The 21,240-nt window shown below is 37.8% G+C and overlaps 1 protein-coding gene across 6 annotated transcripts in view; it reads left to right on the top strand.

Annotated features, from left to right (window-relative positions):
* The window catches only part of relch (RAB11 binding and LisH domain, coiled-coil and HEAT repeat containing), a 240,500-nt gene that overhangs the window by 95,806 nt on the left and 123,454 nt on the right, over nt 1–21,240 (top strand). For 5 of the 6 annotated variants that reach the window (XM_051929028.1, XM_051929027.1, XM_051929026.1 and 2 more), the window contains one exon: nt 14,339–14,451. In XM_051929028.1, coding sequence (XP_051784988.1) covers nt 14,339–14,451 — 113 coding nt within the window. Of the gene's footprint in view, nt 1–6,382; nt 6,473–14,338; nt 14,452–21,240 lie in introns of those variants that run through there. The other variant, XM_051929029.1, reaches the window with a different exon arrangement.

Here is a 21,240-nt window from a genome sequence, read left to right as displayed (position 1 = left end):
ACCTATCCTTGGCCAGTTTCGCCCATTCCTCTTTGCAGCACCTCTCAAGCTCCATCAGGTTGGATGGGAAGCGTCGGTGCACAGCCATTTTAAGATCTCTCCAGAGATGCTCAATCGGATTCAAGTCTGGGCTCTGGCTGGGCCACTCAAGGACATTCACAGAGTTGTCCTGAAGCCACTCCTTTGATATCTTGGCTGTGTGGTTAGGGTCGTTGTCCTGCTGAAAGATGAACCATTGCCCCAGTCTGAGGTCAAGAGCGCTCTGGAGCAGGTTTTCATCCAGGATGTCTCCGTACATTGCTGCAGTCATCGTTCCCTTTATCCTGACTAGTCTTCCAGTCCCTGCCGCTGAAAAACATCCCCACAACATGATGCTGCCACCACCATGCTTCACTGTAGGGATGGTATTGGCCGGGTGATGAGCGGTGCCTGGTTTCCTCCAAACGTGACACCTGGCATTCACACCAAAGAGTTCAATCTTTGTCTCATCAGACCAGAGAATTTTCTTTCTCATGGTCTGAGAGTCCTTCAGGTGCCTTTTGGCAAACTCCAGGTGGGCTGCCATGTGCCTTTTACTAAGGAGTGGCTTCCGTCTGGCCACTCTACCATACAGGCCTGATTGGTGGATTGCTGCAGAGATGGTTGTCCTGGAATGTTCTCCTCTCTCCGCAGAGGACCTCTGGAGCTCTGACAGAGTGATCATCGGGTTCTTGGTCACCTCCCTGACTAAGGCCCTTCTCCCCCGATCGCTCAGTTTAGGTGGCCGGCAGGTGGTTTCGAACTTCTTCCACTTATGGATGATGGAGGCTACTGTGCTCATTGGGACCTTCAAAGCAGCAGAAATTTTTCTGTAAACTTCCCCAGATTTGTGCCTCGAGACAATCCTGTCTTGGAGGTCTACAGACTATTCCTTTGACTTCATGCTTGGTTTGTGCTCTGACATGAACTGTCAACTGTGGGACCTTATATAGACAGGTGTGTGCCTTTTCAAATCATGTCCAATCAACTGAATTTACCACAGGTGGACTCCAATTAAGCTGCAGAAACATCTCAAGGATGATCAGGGGAAACAGGATGCACCTGAGCTCAATTTTGAGCTTCATGGCAAAGGCTGTGAATACTTCTGTACATGTGCTTTCTCAATTTTTTTATTTTTAAGAAATTCGCAAAAATCTTAAGTAAACTTTTTTCACGTTGTCATTATGGAGTGTTGTGTGTAGAATTCTGGGGGAAAAAATTAATTTAATCCATTTTGGAATAACGCTGTAACATAACAAAATGTGGAAAAAGTGAATACTTTCCGGATGCACTGTATCTAGAAGCTACCCTTGGAATGTACATAGTAAAATGGAGTTTTTGAAAATTTGAAGCGATGAAGAGAACTGAGGCATGTCCATGACAAAATAACAATGAATGCAAATAAGTTAACGTACAGTTTTCACACAGCAGATGTATTAGGTTTCATAACTTAAATACCATGGGAAGTAGTTTGACCAATGTGTTGAATTTGCATGCCTTGTTTACTGTTAAGTATAAGTAATAGTTTAAAATGAATGAATTCAAGCCACTGCTTTGGGGTATTTAAACACCACTCCTATAAATAACTTCCCTTCTGTTGTCTTTTTTGAACTCTCTGCCAAAAGCTTGGAGTCATAGACTTTGCACATTTGCACATATTTTATACATATTTTGAAATTATTTACTTGGTGTAGTGAAATTGAAGATAGTGGAGCAGATATTGATACACATAACTGCCTGACTTACAAAGGTTTTGTAAGGTTTAGCATTGCTTGTGTTGTGCATTTTAGAGTATTCTGGAATTGTTTTATCTTCTAATGTGTCTTTCAGTTTTATCCTGAATGTACACAAAATGAGTTTTTTTTTTTAATTGATGAATTTTATTATACTAACCGTGATTGTCAAGATTACTATTAAAAACAGAGTGGTAATTACTGTTTCTTATATATGCCACTCATACATGCAGTCTTTAAATGAGTTATTTTTACTTCATTTTACTTCTTTCAAATTTAGCATTGCAGCAATCCTGCTGTGTTCCCAAAATAGCAAAGGGTATTGGACAGTATAGTACGACTGAGATTCTTGCCAGGAATGAAGTGTGTGTTTTTTTGTAGGTAACCTCATCTGTAGTAGTTTTTGTACAATTTGCATGTTTTCAGCCTTGATCATATTAATTTTCTCATACAGTCTAAATAAAATGTCTGGTTGCTTTGGCGATTCTTCATTACCTAAATTATGTAATACTGTGCAACAACCTGGTCATTCTCAGAGTTTGCTCTGGTTTTTTTACCAGTTATTGTAGAAATATTCTCTCTCTCTCTCTCTCTGTCTGCATGTGTGTGTGTGTCCTTCACTAGAGTAAACATGTATGGGAGGAAAAAAAATTATTGTATGAACTTAGCCTTTGTTAAATTTATTGCAGGCTGTACTTCCTTTATTGTCAGTTTACCCCGAGGCATACAGCAACTACAAAACAGCTTTGATTACTCTGTTTTTGTCTTTTTGTCGTAGATTATGTAGATCATCATTTACAATTTTAATCAATTTGTAAAATATGCTTTGTTGTAGAAGATGCATGTAGTCTCTAGATATACCCATTTTAGAAATATAAATTGAGATTGAAAAATGTGTTCTATTTACCGTTGTTCATTTAAATATAAAACTTACTTAGTCAGTTTGCTTGTCAAAGTTCACACTCCTTATGTCAGTAATATGTACACTTGCTGTAAGAAAAAGTTGTGTAAATTGATAACTGTAAGTATTATTTCTTTTCTGTGCAATGTGTAGTAATCTGCTGAATATTTCTGGTTTGGTTTATTGTATCATATAAAATATGTAAATACATCAGCCTTAGATAAGAACTGAACTAAGATTTAAATTTTACATTTTCTTGATTATTTGTTTTTTGACATTGTCATTTATTGGGATTGAAACTCTGAGTATGGACAGAAGAAATGTGGTTCTTGTTCTAATAGTCTAGTTCATTTTCAATTCAGGTGTGAAGTGTCATTGTGCAGGAAAACATTAGGAGCTGAATAGCCAATGCAGTTATAAATCAAGTCAAGTTGGGGAGCATGCAGTGGTACAGTGCGTTGCCGCACCCACTACACAGCAAAACAACTCGGGATCCCGGTTTGCAACCCCGTAGGCAGACACGCAGTCCAGTCCCACCCTCCGGAAATGACCCTCTATCTGCCGCAGCCAGGTGTTACGTGGGTGACCCCTTGGCCTGGTCCAGCCACTCGGGTCCCCAACAATGAGGATCTTACGAGCCAGATCACCCTCGGGGAAACGCGCCACATGGCCGTAATGTTGTAACTGATGCTCCCTCACAATGCAGGTTATGTGCCACATTCGTGACTCCATGAGCAACCGCTCATTCAACACAAAGTCAAACCAATGGTACCCAAGGATTTTCCGGAGAGACACAGTACCAAAGGAGTCCAGTCTTCATCTCAGGTCACTGGATAGTGTCCATATGTCTCAACCATATAGCAAGACAGGAAGCACCAGGACTCTAAAGACTTGGGCCTTCGTCCTTTTGCATAGATATTGTGAGCGCCACACACCCCTTTCCAGCGACCTCATGAGCCCCCATGCTCTCCCAGTCCGTCTACTGACTTCACAGGAAGAGTCACCAGAGACATGAATGTCACTTCCAAGGTAAGTAAACCTCTCAACAAGGTCAACACTCTCTCCGCAAACAGACACACTGCTGATGGCTGTGTCCAAGAGGTCATTAAAGGCCTGGATCTTGGTTTTTATCCTGGACAGTCGCAAGCCCAGACACTCAGACTCCTCACTCAGTCTCTCGAGCATCCCGATCAGAGCCTCCATTGACTCCACGAAGATCACAGCATCGTCAGCAAAGTCAAGATCTGTGAATCTTTCTTCACCCACAGATGCCCCACTGCCGCTGGACCCCACAACCTTGCCCAACGCCTGGTCCATTCAAGCATTGAACAGAGTAGGAGCAAGAACACACTCCTGACGAACCCCAGAATTAACTGGGAAAAACGCAGCGGTCCTGCCTCCACTCTGCACAGTACTCACAGTGCCAGTGTACAGGCCAGCCATGATATCCAGCAACCTCGAGGGGATCCTGCAAACCCTCAGGATGTCCCACAGGGCAGCTCGATCAACTGAGTCGAACGCTTTGCGAAAATCGACAAAGGCTGCAAAGAAACTCTGCCAATATTCACGTTTGCACTCCATGAGAACCCTCAGTGCCAGGATGCGGTCAATGGTAGACTTCTTAGGCGTTAAACCAGACTGTTCCGGTCGCTGGTAGGTGAGCAAGTGATCCTATTGAGGACGACCCTAGAAAGGACCTTACCCGTCACAGAGAGCAGTGTTATCCCTCTGTAGTTGCTGCAATCCAGGCGATCACCCTTCCCTTTCCAGATAGAGATGACAAGTCCCGTTTTCCAGTCAGTTGGGATGATGCCAGTCTCCCAAATGGAAGCAAAGATTGCTTGCAATGCCAGGAGAACAGCTTTGCCACCAGCCAGGAGAAGTTTACCCTGGATACCATAGATCCCTGCAGCCTTTCCCCCCCTCAGCTGGTTCACCACCTGTGCAATCTCAGTGAGATTGGGTGGTTAACAGCTAATTGGAGGATCAGCCTCAAGAACCGTGGACCCAGAGATATCCAACATCCTAGCCGGATGATCAGCTTTGAACAACTGCTCAAAGTAGCCATCCCAGCGGGTCACAACTGCAGTGTCATCCGTAAGGACCGTTCCATCAGCTGCCAAGACTGAGATTCTCCGAGGAACAGATTCAGATGTGCGTAATGCTTCAGTTCCTCTGTAAGCAGGACGTGGGTCGCTAGACCACAGATGGTGTGTCACTTGCTCACAGATTTCTCTAACAAACGCCTCTTTATCTGCCCTCAGAGTCCTCGCAGCCGTCCTTTTCAGTTCCAGGTGCAGACCAGAGTTGCCATTGAGCCATGCGCTGCAGCTACTCTCGTTGATATCCTGGGTGCCCTGCGAGATGAAACACCTCCTTCTGGGAACACCAGCAACACCAACACAACCCTCAGCAACTTTCAGGGTCTTGTCACGGAAGGTCTCCCACATCACATTAGGATCAGCAGTCGTACCCAAATTTGAAAGTTCCTCACACAAACTGCGTGTAAACTCATTAGAAACACCCTGGTCTTGGAGTCTGGCCAAGTCCAGGCTCATTTTCCTAGTAGGTGGTAACCTACTGGACCTAAGCTGGATCCTAAGAGTAGCAACAACAAGTCTGTGGTCAGAATTCACAAACTGGGCACTTCTGTAGACCCTGCAGTTTTGAAAGAGCCTCTAGTGTCTGCCCACGAGGATGTGATCAATCTCATTCACCGCACCACCAGTATTGGAGTACCAAGTCCAATGATGCGGTTCAGGGCGCTGGAACCAGGATCCAGCGATTCGCAGCCTCTGACCTTTTGCAAAGTCAAGGAACATGGAGCCACTCACCACGGTCCACAGACCCATGGGGACCGAGACAATCCTCCTAGCCATCAACTACAAAGCGAAGCTGTAAATAAAATGTCTCTCTTGCCGAGACATCACTCACCGCGGTTCGAGCATAAACTGAGACAACACAAATTTAAATAAATTACACATAAAAAAAAACACCTCCAGATTCAGTACTTCAGATGTTAGGGGTGATTTCTGTATCTTATTATGAGTAAGCTAGACCACCTTTTTTTTTTTTTTGGCCAGTCACAATAGGTGCTTGTTCTAATGCCACGAGTACACTCGCAAGACTTTGCAAAATGAGAAAGATAAATGATGGTGGGAAAACTTATGTTCCCTATGACTGATTATAAATTAAAAAAAGAAGTCTAACTTCTCATTCTCCTGGCTCACTAAAGAGAAAATGAAATTTATGTGATTATTTAAGATGCAAGTCTGGGGATGTCAGAGGAAAGCACATTTCACCATTTGACACAACTCTGTATGAAAATATTTGCAGCCTGTGCCAAGGGTTAACACAGAGTGTGATTGCTGCCATATGTATACTGTCGCTTCCATGATGTCACCAAGACAATGATCGCAGTCCTATAATATTACATGAAAGAAATATAGATAATTAAGACTGTAATGAATTTGAATTTTGTTAGTTGATATCCAAATGAGAATCCACTAGAGAGAGAAACTGGTATGTGATATAAATGAGGAATGAGTTGTAGAGATCTGTACCAAACTTCACACTTGGTCTTTGGGCGTAAAACAAATCACCCACTCATTACCTGCGTACATAGACAAGTATGGTGCATTCTTTGAAGTACCCTAAGCAGACACCTAATACCACAAGAATGGACACCAAAACTAAATGTTCATGGAGCACTGCAAAGGATAATACACATTCTGTTTGTGTTCCCTTCAAGCTCCTAATTCCAGGGATGTATCTGAATGCATTAGAAAGAAAAAGCCCACAAAATTGAGAGCACTGCTTTGTGTATTTTTATTTCTCTCAGTTTGACCTGTCCTTTACACTAATGATCTCTGCTTAATATTTTATTTTCAGCATTAATCCAATTAAGGTAATTTAAAATAATTGAACGGGATCTTTACAGTTCAGGAGTAGATGTAGTGCCCCTGTTGTGAAATAAAAATTGAGTTAGGGTGAATAATATGAATGTATTTGTTAACAGTTGAACATTTAACTGATGCCTTTAAAAATAAATACAGAAAACCATTTTTGTCTGACAAGTGCTATATAAATGTAAAGAATTATTATTAAATTAAGAATACTGTCCCACAGATTTAGCATCCTAGGTTTGAATTCATACAGGTTATTTCCTGTATGGATTTTGCATATTTTTTGAAGGTGCCTGTGTGTTTGTTTTTCTCTGGAAACTTTGCTTTCCTCCCAAATCCAAAAAAAACATGCACATTGGGTTAAATAGCACCTGTAAATTGGACAAGTGTGAGAATACAAGTTGTGTGCATGGGTGAACTCCGCTATAAACGGCATTTTGTTGAACATGCCAGCGTGCTGAGAGGATATGCCTAGGCCCCCAGGTACCCTGAACTGCTTCAAGAGGGTTTTAGAGAGTTAGTTTGGAATCTTCAAAAGCATTGAGGAATGGTGTAAAGAAGAGCACCAAGAAATACTTTTCATAATCCACCATTGTACTATTTACCCAGTTTCAATATGAATCATTCAATTTTTTCACATTTATGTTTCAAAGATAGTGGAAAAGTAAAGACTGATAAAAAAAAAAAGAGGTACATAAATAAAGATCACAGCATTGTGAATCCTTAACAAAATGACTGGCTTTTGGATGGATATTGTTGTTGGTGCTTCAGTAATCCATCACAATAGTGTTGTTGAAATGTAATGCTCAAAGCAGCCTAATGGGTTACAATATCTATATATATTAAACTATTTCAACCATTGTATGATCTGCTCTCGCAACTGAAAGAGGGCACCGCGGCAGAAGTTAGCCGACTTGCTCACCAACCACAAGCGTTACCTGGTAGGTAACCACTCATACAATCAGATTGTGAATCAGACTACGAATGCCTGCAATGTAATTTCCCCGATCTACATGCTGTCAAATGAACGAACCACACGCCGTGGCACAACGTTAGGGGCTTCGCCTCTACGTCCGAGGATCGATTCCTGTAGGGAGTGCAGTGACTGTGTACTCCTGATGAGCCCACAATTACGGCGAAACACGTGTCGCATACTATGCATCTTCAAAGCACGGTGTAAACAGTAAGTTTAAATTGAGTTTATAGAAACGCTGCCGTTTGCAATACCATATTAGATGACTTTGTAACGGAGTTAAAATTGCTGGAGCGGTACATTTTTAACTGCCGGGTCATGTCGCGTGTTCTTGGGTAGGTACACCAAAAAATGTATACATTTATGCATGTAATGGGCAAACAAAAAATGTACTATACCCGAAAGCACTACAGTAGTACTCAATGTATCTTTACTTCTTAAATGTTAATGTTTTACTGTTTAATAATTTATACGCTTCTTATATGTTATTCAGATTCTTTTATCAAAATACCAGTAACAGCGCACTGCACGATAACGTGGAGTGAATACACTTGACATGACCATTCATAGTATTTATCCCCTTTCACTGTACGTTTACCATTCGTTTGCTCAGAGGTTGATGCGCTTGCTCTTCACCCTAGCGTCCCGCTGCTTTCTTCTTTCGTCGGCATCTTTTCCCGTTAAAACTGATTTTTTTTAAAACTTTGTATGTTTTCTTTAATTTTTCAGTTAAGCTGGCACTTAAGTCTTCAATCTGCCGCAAGAATAATTAGCGAAGGTGGTAGACAATGAAAACGTCAGCCGTACGCATCCGCCACGCACGCACTGGTGCGCGCAGCTGTGAGTTGATTCTACAATAAAATAAAATAAAGATAAAAAGAGTAATAACTTGCAGCACCGCTATTCAATTACACTTGCCTAACGCCTCTCCTAAGGGGAAATACTGTGGGATCTGGGCATCCGTCAAAGCAGCAATCACAAGCCCGATTAGAAAGCAGGAAGCTGTGATTTGTCCTCTCCCTCCCATGTAACAATCACAGCCCGTGTTGCAACGCACTATGTATGTATGTATGTATATATGTGTATGTGTGTATATATATATATATATATATATATATATGTATATATATATATATATATATGTATATATGTATGTATGTATGTTCATATGTGTGGGAAAGCGAATAGTAGACTTGACGTAGTATATGTGTACCAAATTTCAAGTCAATAGGTGAAACGGTTTGCGAGCTACAGCTGATTTAAAATCCTGGACAGACAAACGAATAGCCACGGTAGCGTATTATAGAAGAACATTTTACTGTTTAATAATTTATATTTATATGCAATGTGCTTCTTTTATATTACTTCATATTCTCATATGATAATGATGTTATGTTGTTTATATTGATTTCTATGTTATTGTAAGTGCTCTTTATTTGTGGAAAAATAAATTTGGCAATTAAACTTATTTTATACATACATTTTATGTTTTTCTCTTGCACTCAGTGAGCGAATCCACTGGGTAATCAGCTATATATATAATATATATATATATATATATATATATATATATATATATATATAAATAATACATAGATAGATATATGTGTATGTATGTAGATATACAAATATGTATATGTATATATGTGTATATATATGTACATATACAAATATGTATATGTATATATATGTATATATGTGTATATATATATATGTAGATATACAAATATGTATATATATGTAGATATACAAATATGTCTATATATGTGTCTGTATGTGTCTATATATATGTATATATATATATATATATATATATGTATATGTATATATATGTATATATATGTATATGTATATATATGTATATATATGTATATATATATATATATGTATATATATGTATATATGTATATGTGTATATATATATATATATATATATATATATATATATATATATATATATATATATATATATGTGTGTGTGTGTGTGTGTGTGTGTGTGTGTGTGTATGTATGTATGTGTGTATATGTATGTGTGTATATATATATGTTGATATATGTTTATATATGTGGATGTGTATATGTATATATAAATGTATATATGTATATATGTTTATGTATATATATATATGTTTACATAACCTCTTTAAACACACTTCTTCTCCGCTGCGAAGCGCGGGTATTTTGCTAGTTTATTTATATTTCTTCTTATGATTCAAATGTCAAGATACATTCTTTCCCATTTTTTTAATGTATGCTGTAAGTTAAGGTCTATCCTGCTTATAACTTAAGCTAACCAAATAGTGAACTTTTCAAAATGATAATACAATATAACAGCCTTTGTTAATGCATTGGTGTACATAATTTTAGTTATTGTGGAATGTAATTAAGCATTCTCACCGTATCCCATTCTGAAGCCTTTGCTTTAGTGCTCCTGGCTCTGTTTAAACAGTTACTTTTTGGTTTAATGTTAGCAACATGTTAGTTATGCACTTAAATTCCATTTTCTAAACCTTCTTTACTTGTATTTTTAATATCCAAAAAAATACTGTTTGCCTTTGCAGGTTTTTTTCTTAATTATAAGAAAACTAAAAACAAAATAAAAAATGTGAGATTTCCCTGTTTCTTCAAGATTTCTCCCAATATATTTGTATTATACTTTACAGTACTGTACACGTTTCTTTCCGCTACTCTGGTATGTAACCATTTGAAATTAAAATACAAGTTCTGATATTTATATAACTCGCAGACCTGTTTCTTAGAGGTTAAGCAGGTGATTATTTAATATAGGAGGTAACGTTTAGTTGCCTGTGGCTTAAAAGATGGTTTACAAGTCTACTGGTACAACATTAAATGCTGTGATATCCTTATCTGAATGGCAGAGGGGGACAGCAGTTTGTTTACTGGATTGTACTACGGAATGGAAAGGGCTTTCTTCAGTATTACACATCTTGCTTATTCATATGATTTTTCTGTTTTTGTGAAACCAGGAAGAGTGTTACCACAAGTTGCTGCCAGGATAGGTAGTTATCCCCTACATTTATAATTGTAAAAATAGCTGAGAATAGAGACAATAAAAACAGTGATTAGTTTTGTTTTATGCCATTAGTCGGTGCTTCTGTTTAATATTAACATGCAACAAATCTCTTTTTTTTCTTTTTAAATGCTAGCCTCCTTGCAAACTGTTTCATTTATTGTGAATTACAGCTGTAGTTTATCCACGCAACATATTCCTCTTAACTTTTTTTGAAATTAAATATTATATAAAATATTAAATATAATATAATATTAATATTAGATATAATATATATTATAAAAACAAATGTTCAGTGCTGTGGACACATGTCAGGTGAACAAGAGTAGTCTCATCTTAAATAGGTACTGAATGTTTAAGTGATGTTGCAAATATTTATGGTGGCTCCGAGGCTGGGGATCTGTACTGGCAATCATAAGCCAAAAAGTTTTGTGGTTTTTTTTTTTTTTGTTTTTTTTCTTTTCAACAACAAAAATGTTACATGTTTGCATAATACAAAGTTAATCATTTTTCTCAGACTTATACAAAAAGATTCCACAAAAACAATATCAAAGGCTGTTGATCTTTCAAAAAACAAAATAATGAAAAAGACATAAAACATACTTTTATTTATTTGTTGAGATTTACACTGAATGAAAGAGTACAAATCAATTTTTTGTACATGCTAAAGCAGGCGTGTCAAACTCCAGGCCTGGAGGGCCGCAGTGGCTGCAGGTTTTCATTCTCACCCTTTTCCTAATCAGTGACCAGTTTTCACTGCTAATTAACTCCTTTTTACCTTCATTTTACTAGCCCTGTTTTTAAGGATTCAGTCCGCTGAACTGATTCCTTCCTTCATTAAATGGCAGCCAAACAGAAATAAGACGTGAAATGAGCTGAAATAAGATGTGAAATGAGCAGCTAAACTGGGTCTTCAAACTCCAACCAATCTCTTAATGAGAAGCCAATTCTTTCTGTTAATTTAACCTGTTATTTAATTCCATGGCTTGTTGCTGCTCTCATTCTGCCATAGCAGACATTTCCAAAACTGTTGATTTTTCTGTTTTTTTTCTAAGAACACCATCAAGATGTTTTGGTGACCTGAGCAGATCAGCCTTACTGAGATTAGAGGTGGGCGGTATGACCAAAATTCTATATCACGGTATTTTTCTAAATTATCCCGGTTTCACGGTATTTGACGGTATTTTTTTCCCATGCATAAGTGGATGTTAAACACATTTTCCACTGCAATTACTGGCTAAAAATAACCTATTCCTCTGTCAAGAGCATTGTACATTGTACAAAAAAAACATTTTAATGTGCACACAAGTATTAATACAGGTTTGCATTGCCCCATAAAGTGATACTTTTCAAGGGGGTGGCACTAATGAAGAGAAGGAAATCACATTGCATGACAGATGCAGTCAAAATATAGAACCTTTTTATTTAACAAATTTTGCAAAAACTTAAATTATAATTTTGACAACATATTTTCAACCATCCAAAGAGGTATTTAGACTTAGGAAAATATCCAGAAGTGCTTGTCAAAAGTTGTATTGCACTGAACATGTCTTAGAAAAGGAATAAATAAATATTTTTTGTAAAACAACTACACTTTCTGTTAATGTTAACAATCTCTGTCCACTGACACGTTAAAGTGACTTTTTAAACAACTTTACCATCAATAAATTGCATAATATTTAAACTAATAAATAATAACAATAAAATAAATAATTGTATTATTACTGATAGTTGCACTATTACTTCAAGGCTTCAAAAGCCCAGGTGCATTACACAGTATTCATCAAATTAAAATAAAATAAAACAAGTGCAATCTTGGTGATGACATCTTTACCAACTTAACTATCATTTAGGCAAACTGCATTAATATGGACCTTGCTTCAAGCTAAGCTATATACATAAATAATACAACTGCAACTTGCATTTATAATTGTATTTGTGGTATAGCCCTACGGAATCGTATTAGGGCCACGGTGAAGAAAATAAAAATACGGACACAGGGAAGGGAAAAAAAAAACTATACGTCGAGAAAAAAGTCGACATTTCCACTTTATTCTTGCCGTTTATGTCGAGATTAAAGTCGACATTTCCACTCTATTCTCATAGTTTACTTTATAATTAAAGTAGAATGTCGTAAACTAAACTTCATCCTGAAATCATTGTTTAATTTACTAGATTTTCTCAAACCCTGTCATAAGTTAATGTAGCACATTAAATGCTTTGTGTTGTGTTCCCCGACCCAGTTGTTAATCACTATGCTCCTTAAACTGACTTCCTCCGCACTAATAGACAGCGATCACCATACAGAATCCATTCACTGTATGATATTCCTGCTCTCTGAAAATTTAGAATTTATATCAAGTATTTATTTATATCAAGTATTTATCTTGGCATTCTAAATGTTCAGAGAGCATGAATATCATGTGAATGGATTCTGTGCGGCGATCGCTGCCGTTGCCTCCTCTTAGTGCAGAGGAAGTCAGTTTAAGAAGCTCGGGGAACACTTAACACAAAGCATTTAATGTGCTATATAACTTATGACAGGGTTTGAGAAAATCTAGTAAATTAAATATTCATTTTACGATGAAGTTTAGTTTACGATGTTCTAATTTAATGACAAAGTACGAGAATAAAGTCAACATGTCGTCACAATATTACACAGTACCCAGGTACATTACACTGTATTGAAAAATAAAACAAGCACAACTTGGCTTGCAGTATTATCCAGTAGTATAGAAACAGTATTTACACATCTGACCTTTTAAAACTAAAGCATCTCTAGGCGACAGACGTGACTCCTTTTTTTCGGCTCTCTGTCCATTTTCACCGCGCGGCATACCTATGCTACCGCCCACTATTTGGTGGTGTAGCAGTGAAAAAGAGCCCAAGTGCAACAAATCTGTGTTTAGCGGTGTAGCAGTGAAAAAGGTCCCCACTTGAACAGTTTCCCGCTGCGCCATGTTCCAAACGTCGTTTAGGCAATTTAAACCGGTGTTGCGGTATAAGAAAAATCCATATCATAAAAAAAATTAAAAACGGTTTTCGGTATGAACCGGTATACCGCCCAGCACTAACTGAGACCATCACCTTTCTTTATTTTCAGATATTGTAGGATGGGCACAGGTGAGCTGGTCTCGTTTTGTGTCATTATTGTTTGGCTGCTAATTAAGGAATAAACAATTAAGGGGTGTGAGTCAAGTTAATTAAAACTAAGGCAAAAGAAGTGAATTAGTAGCAAAAATTGGTCACGAATGAAGAAGATAATTAGAATATAAACCTGCAGCCACTGCGTCCCTCCAGGACCGGAGTTCGACACCCGTGTGCTAAAGGGTCAACTTTACATATGAAAGTTACAGTGCAGTACAATTATTACTTAAAATCTAATGGATACTGGTTTGGGACAAGAGAGAATAAATAGTGAGACAACAGGTAGCTTTTTCAACCAAAAGTTAGAAGTCTGTTTCAAGACGGGTTGTCCTTTCTGAATGTTTTTTCCATTAATAAATTTCCTTTGGAAGTCTAAAGACTTTATCCTTGACTAGGTGTGTTTATTTATGTGCATCCTCTTATGGAATAGCATCTTGCCTTGTGACATTTGCAGCAGTGTTGATCAAAAAGGTTAAGAAACCATTCTTGAGCTGCTGATCTTTTTTCCTGAATTTGGTCTATAGAAAACTTAGATTTTATTTGTGAAATTAAACGTTAAATTCAAACTCTGATCCATAGCTGTTTTTCATTCTTACATATTTCCTAATTTACTGTTTTATTTCTTCACAGGAATTGATTCCTTTGATTTTGTGTACTGCTTGTCTTCACCCTGAATCTAAAGAAAGAGATCAGTTGCTTCATATTCTTTTTAATTTGATTAAGCGTCCAGATGATGAGCAAAGGTAAGGGGATTTTCCAGATGGCAAGAGTAACCATTATGCTTCCTCGACATACCACAATTCTAGTTTCATAGTGGATTCATTGTGCAATCTTGTGGTTCTTGTCTTTTTATAGAATAAAGAAAAAGGAACTTCAGTGTCACTTATAAGTCATTTCCACATTCATGTACTAAAATGAAAGAAAACCCTCTGAGTTGTATCGTTTTATATTTTCAGAATAACCAGCAACCAGTTAGCATTCACAAGTTCTACAATTAGACAATTATAACCTATATTGACAGATTTAATGATGCCTTAATTTATTCAGTAAAAAATAATGCAGCATACAGAAGTCATTTAAAATTGAACAGAAGCACAATCAGGACAGTTGCCTCCTCTGTAGCCATGCAGGTTTTCCTTGATTCATATGGTTTGCTTAAAACTGTGTTGCCCCTTGTGAAGATTTTGCTTCCAGTCCTTACTAATAATTACATAAAAATAAACATCTAAAACGAGTGGATTCTTATTTTGGGCTGCATACAGTCACTTAATGTTGCCAAAGGATAGAACAATTATGAGACATATATAGTTTTAAATCAAAGGGAGTGGAAGCGTTTTTTTAGTAATGCTTTGTGCAAGAACAGAACTGTGCTTAACCATTATTTAAACTGAATTTCTGTGACTCTTCACATGGTTAAAAAAATGAATGCCTGAATATACTGTTTCATTTTATCGACCTGAGAAAGGTTAATAATTACTTAGCAGATACTTTTCTGCAAAGAGATTTCTATATTTTACAAGAAATACACATTTGGATGATTAGCAGGACAGAGGAAACTTAATTAATGATGAACCCAAAGTAGATGCCCAGACGTTTTCCACAAATTAATCCCACACTTACACAAATTAAACTAGTTTAGATATCTATTAATGTGACAGAGAGCAGCATTTATCTCAGAGCCTTAGAGTTTACAAGTACAGTAATCCCTCACCTATCGCGGGGGTTACGTTCCAGAGCCCCCCCGCGATAGGTGAAATCCGCGAAGTAGCGACCTATATTTATTTTATTATTTATACATATTTTAAGGCTTTATAAACCCTTCCCACACTCTTATAAACCTTTCTCACTCTCTTGTTAACCTTTCCCACACTCTTATAAACACTTCCTATGCTCTTAAACACTTTCTACATTCTTAAACACCTCAGACCAACACTGCACACTGCCTGCACGCAGCGATCAGACGTCAATATGTCTGCACTCGCTTTGTGAAGGGGGGCAGCTGAACTCACGCTGAGCAGAAATGGACTTTGTGCTGCTTCTGCCAAAATGCCTGCTTGTCGCTCTGCTCGAGGAGTGTGTATGGGTGTGTGAGAGCTGAACGCACCTTCGCTCAAACCCCCCCTCCCCGGAAGCGCAGTTCGCATTGTCAAGGGGGTGGGGAGCTGAATGAACGCTAAGGAGAAGTGGACTTTGTGCTGGGTTTGTGCTGCTTGTCGCTCTGCGTGTCAATAATTTAAAAGCCTGTACAATCAGGCTTTTAGGTGTACATCACCAATTTTCCTGTCTCACTGTCTTGTCTTGCGTGAAGTTAAAATGTTTTATAATAGTGAGATGTTACTCATATCCTTAGCCCGACATCCACATATCATATGTGTTAACAAAGTGTGTTTTATAAGTTTACATGTGTTTAAAGCATGTGGGATGGGTATTTTAAGGCTTAAACTAAAAAAATGTTTATTTATATGGTCTTTCTATATCACGGATTTTCTCCTGTTGCTGATGGGTCTGGAACATAACTTCCGCGATAGGCGGGCAATCACTTGTATTTAAAAATCCGCGAAGTCGTGAATCTGCGAAAAGTGAACCGCGAAGTAGCGAGGGATTACTGTATCCTTCAAGCTAAGGTGCACAGACTATATGTACTAAGTATATTGCCAGCACTGTGTTTGCCCCCATAGTAGGTGTAAATCTAGCTGGAGTAGTGGAAAAAGCTCATTGTGTTAAAAAAAAAAAAATTCTTAAAATGAGAAATAATTAAGGTGGGTCACAATGTTTATTTTACAGTTTTATGTTTATTAGTATTTATTAATAGTTTACAAGCAATCAGAATTGTTCCAATTTACCTTATACTTTAGTGATTTAAAACATCCGAGTATGTGTTGCACTTTTTAGTTTCATCACAAATGGAACAACCTATTTGTAGCAAATATTTAGAATGTTATATTGCACCTTTCAAAGTATACAGTGTGATTGCAGACTCTTAACATTCATTTATAAAATGTGCACTATAATTTGCAAAAGACTGTCCAGTCATACTTGAGGATGGTTAACACTGCTGCCTTTTAGCTACAGGGACTTGTTTTCAGATTTTAGCTCAAATGCTATCTGTATGGAGTTTTCATGTCCTCCCCTTGTGCATACAAGGCTAACAGCACTTCCACCAGTATTACAGCTACAGTGGGTATAGAAAAGAATCACCCCCTTCTAAATATTCCCTTTTTTTTTTTTTGCTTAAAGCCTTAAATGAAAACACACAAAAAATATTTCTTTCCCGCTTTACTTACTCAATGGATCCTATAACATCCAAGTGAAAGATATCACAGCTACAGTTTAGAAAAATTATAAAAAATCAAAAACAAGACCTACTGAGATTAATAAAGGATCACCATGAGATCACCGTGAGATCAGTGTCTAATTGAACTTTTATTCTGCAAGACTTTATTATCTCAAATAAACTGGATTTCTTTTTCATCACTGAGACCTGGATTGTAAATTGTGACTCTTCATGTTTTACTGACTTGGTACTATCAGGTTATTCATTTTTAAATGCTCCTTGGCTGACTCGTCGTAGTGGGGGCATTGCCACTGTTTTTAAAAGTATGTTCTTGTGTCGGAGCCTTACAAGGGGTCCGTTTAGTAGCTTCGAACTGCAACTTTCGAAGTTTACAGCTCCCCTTCTTTGTTGTTTGCTGTGGTTTATAGACCTCCTGTAATTAATGATATCTTCATTTCTGAATTCTCTGATGATCTGGCTGATATTACCCTCTCCCATGACAAAGTATTTATTGTTGGTGATTTTAACAAACACGTTTGTTGTCAATCGAAACCTTTGGTTAATGAATTTTTATCACTATTGGACTCATTTGATTTTATCCAGCATATTAATATGCCAACTCACTCTCTCGGTCACACCCTTGATCTCGTTCTTACATGTGATATTTCAGTTAATAATATTGATTTATGTGATGTTTCTTTTACTGATCACTTTTCTATAATGATGGATTTGAATATTACTGTTGATGTTCCTACTACTAGTTGTGCTCCACGCTGTTCTCGCTTTTTAAATTCTTCTATTATATCCAATTTTAAAACCGTATTCTCTAGTCTTGATGTACATGTTCAATATGATGGTATCGATGATTCTGTTTTAGAATTAAAATTTTCTTGTAAAACGGTTTTAGACTCAATTGCTCCACTCAAGATACGCTGTAATAAGGGAAGACCTGCTCCCTGGCTAAATGAAACTACTCGACCGTTAGGCAGCGCCTGTCGAACTACAGAATGGCGTTGGAAAAAGATGGACTGATTCTTTCTAAACAGATTTTTAGGACTTCTCTATTCAACTTCTAGGTTGCAGTTAAGAAAGCTAAACATGATTTCTTTGCTGATTTAGTATCCCGTCATTCTAAGAATCCTAGGGTCTTTTATTTAATTCAATTAATGCGGCTATTCACCCTCATTTTGTGACGGGATTAAATAGTACCGTTCTTTCATGTGAGAAGTTTCTTTCATTCTTTGTCAGTAAAATTGATACAATCCGCTGTGGTATTGTTCAAACTTGCTATGAACTTTCTACTGTTAATCATGGCATTGTCTTGGAATCTTTTGATCTTGTCTAACTTTCACAGTTAAAACGTACTATGGACACCCTTAAACCTACTCTCAGTCCTCTTGATATTGTACCACCATGTCTCTTAGGGGAAGCCTTTGATGTTTTGGATCCATCTTTACTAGCCATTATCAATGGTTCTATTAATGAGGGGGTTGTGCCCTTATTTTTTAAACGTGCTGCGGTGCGTCCCTGTCTAAAAAAGACAGAATTAGATCCTGGAGTTGTAGCCAATTTTTGGCCGATTTCCCGATTGCTATTTCTGGCTAAAATATTAGAATTATTTATGATCAATTGGTTGATCACCTTAACTCCAATAATTTATTTGAGATCTACCAATCTGACTTTAGGCGTTATCATGGTGTTGAGACGGCCCTCCTGAAAGTATTCATTGACATCTCTATTATTACTGACTCAGGTGGCACTGCAGTCCAATGTCCTCCTTGAACTGTCCACTGCCTTTGACACTATTGACCATGAGATATTTCTGTTGCGGCTTGAACATCTTGTTGGGCTTAAAGGGGCTGCTCTTAACTGGTTCAGGTCATATCTAATTGGTAGACACTTTTCAGTGACTTTAAGCAGATACTGTTCCTGTTAAATGTGGTGTTCCTCAGGGATCCATTTTGGGTTCTATTTTATTCTCTATATACCTTCACCCTATTGGAGCTATTTTTACGAAATTTAACATTTCTTTTCACTGCTATGCTGATGATACACAGGTTTATATTCCCGTCTGCAACTCTGCAATGAATTCACTGCACAACTGTCTTTTTGAACTAAGATCCTGGATGGCTAATAATTTTCTTGATCTGAATCAAAATAAAACGGAGGTGCTTATAGTGGGTCCATCAGCTAAAGCCCAAATTGGTCTTGGATTTCTTGGCTCTTTCTCTGTCTTTTGCAAACCTCAAGTCTGCAATCTTGGTGTTATCTTTGACAGTAACCTCTCTTTTGAGAAATAGATTAATTCTGTAGTCAAGAGTTGCTTTTTCCAGCTTCATCTTTTAGGTAAGATCAAGCCTTTTTTTATCTTCGATGGATCTTGAGAAAGCTACTCATGCTTTTATCTTTTCTCGCCTTGATTACTGCAACTCGCTGTATTCTGGGATTAGCAAATGCCTGATACGCAGGTTACAGTTGGTCCAGAATGCTGCTGCTCGATTTCTGGTTGGGGCAAGAAAGTCTGATTCTGTTTCTCCAATATTAGCTTCTTTACACCGGCTGCCTGTCAGTTTTCGAATTGATTTTAAAATCTTGTTGCTAGTTTTTAAATCTTTGCATGGGCTTGCTCCTGCCTATTTATCTGAATTGTGTGCTTTACACCAGCCATTTAGAGTGCTTAGATCTTCTGGTCAGTTGTCTCTTGTTGTCCCTCGTACCAAGTGTAAAACTAAGGGGGACAGCGCTTTTGCAGCTGCTGCCCCTCGCCTGTGGAACTCTTTATCTCATTACATAAAGGAGTTGTCTACAATTGAACTGTTCAAAACAAGATTAAAGACTCATTTCTATTCACTTGCTTTCCGTGACCTTCAGTAATACTGATGGTTTCCTCATTGTGATTATGTAATCTCACTTATGTTCATTTATTTTATTTCTATTTATGTTAATTGTATGTTTTTCTCTTCTTTTATAGTAAAGCACTTTGGCCACAGCATTTCTATGTTGTTTTAAATGTGCTATATAAATAAATTGACATTGACCATCCTCCTAAACAATATTTGTAAACTCAATCTCGTGTAAGTAACCACCATTTCCATTGCAGACCATGGTTACTGGCTTCCACCTGTGATCATAAAACAAGTTAATTAAAATTAATTCAAAAGAAGTTAATTAGCAGCAAAAATAGTGCACTAATTAAAGGTTAGAATGAAAACCTGCAGACACTGGGGCCCTCCAGGACCCGAGCTGGAGGTGGGGACCCCTGGCCTAGGGCTTGCACTCTCCATACTCTCAACAACCCACCCTGACACCCCCGCCCCAAAAAAACTCTCTCGTGCTGGAAACAGAAGTACTGTAGATGCAAACTGGATGCTGTTTTTGTTTTCTTTTAGGTGAGATAAACTCTTTCAGAAATCTTGTTGTCTCTACCAAGTTTTCTAAAGGTGTTTGCTGGTGCTTTGCATTTGCTTGTACTTGAATGATTAGCATTTAAGTAATTATTTGATGTTTTAATGTGCAATGCTGTAGATACAAAGGAACTGCAAAAGTTTTTCAAACCAGTGCTGTCCCTGTGGCTGTTTCTGTATCTTTTTAGCCTCTTGAGCTAACTTTTGTAATGTGTAACTTGAAACTGGCAATAAAGTTAAAAGGGGATTTGAACAGTTCATCTGTGTTTGACTTTATTTGACAAGATAAGATAGTTGCACAATGCAGAGCATCTGAAGTTTTCACAAACATGCTCTAGTCTCTTATTAAAGCAGACACTATATAAAAAATAGGTAATATGTGCAACCTTTGTTTCTGTGAAAAAATGGCCCCTATAAGCAATTAAGTGGTCAGAACAATCCCTCAAAGGGTAAGAGGGAGTGTAAAGTGTTCTCTTGATGAGAAAATAAAAGTTTGAGATCTTTTGAAAAGTGGTATGTCGCTTGGTTGATTTAAAATATTTAAAATATTTTAGGTTATATGCAAACAAGGAGGGCTCCGCCCCCTGCTCGCTTCGCTCGCCTACCCCCGGCATTGGGTATCCTGAAATACATTAGTCGAGCTCGTTCGTCTTGGAGCCGTGCCCGCTCTGCTTGCGGCATTTCAGACGCATGTTGTAGGTGCCTGCGTTCATTGATTTTATCCAGCCGGGCTCGCGTTTCTATATCCGTCAGTCGAGCTCGTTCATTTTGAACCCGTGCCTGCTTTGCTTCTGCAGTTTCAGACGCACGTTGTAGGCGCCTGCGTTCATTTGTATCGTTGAGCTGTATTGTGT

Source organism: Erpetoichthys calabaricus, chromosome 6, assembly GCF_900747795.2.
Source record: "Erpetoichthys calabaricus chromosome 6, fErpCal1.3, whole genome shotgun sequence".
NCBI classification, from domain to species: Eukaryota; Metazoa; Chordata; class Cladistia; order Polypteriformes; family Polypteridae; genus Erpetoichthys; species Erpetoichthys calabaricus.
Note: the sequence above shows the minus strand (reverse complement) of the source record. Positions and strands in the feature narration are given on the sequence as shown.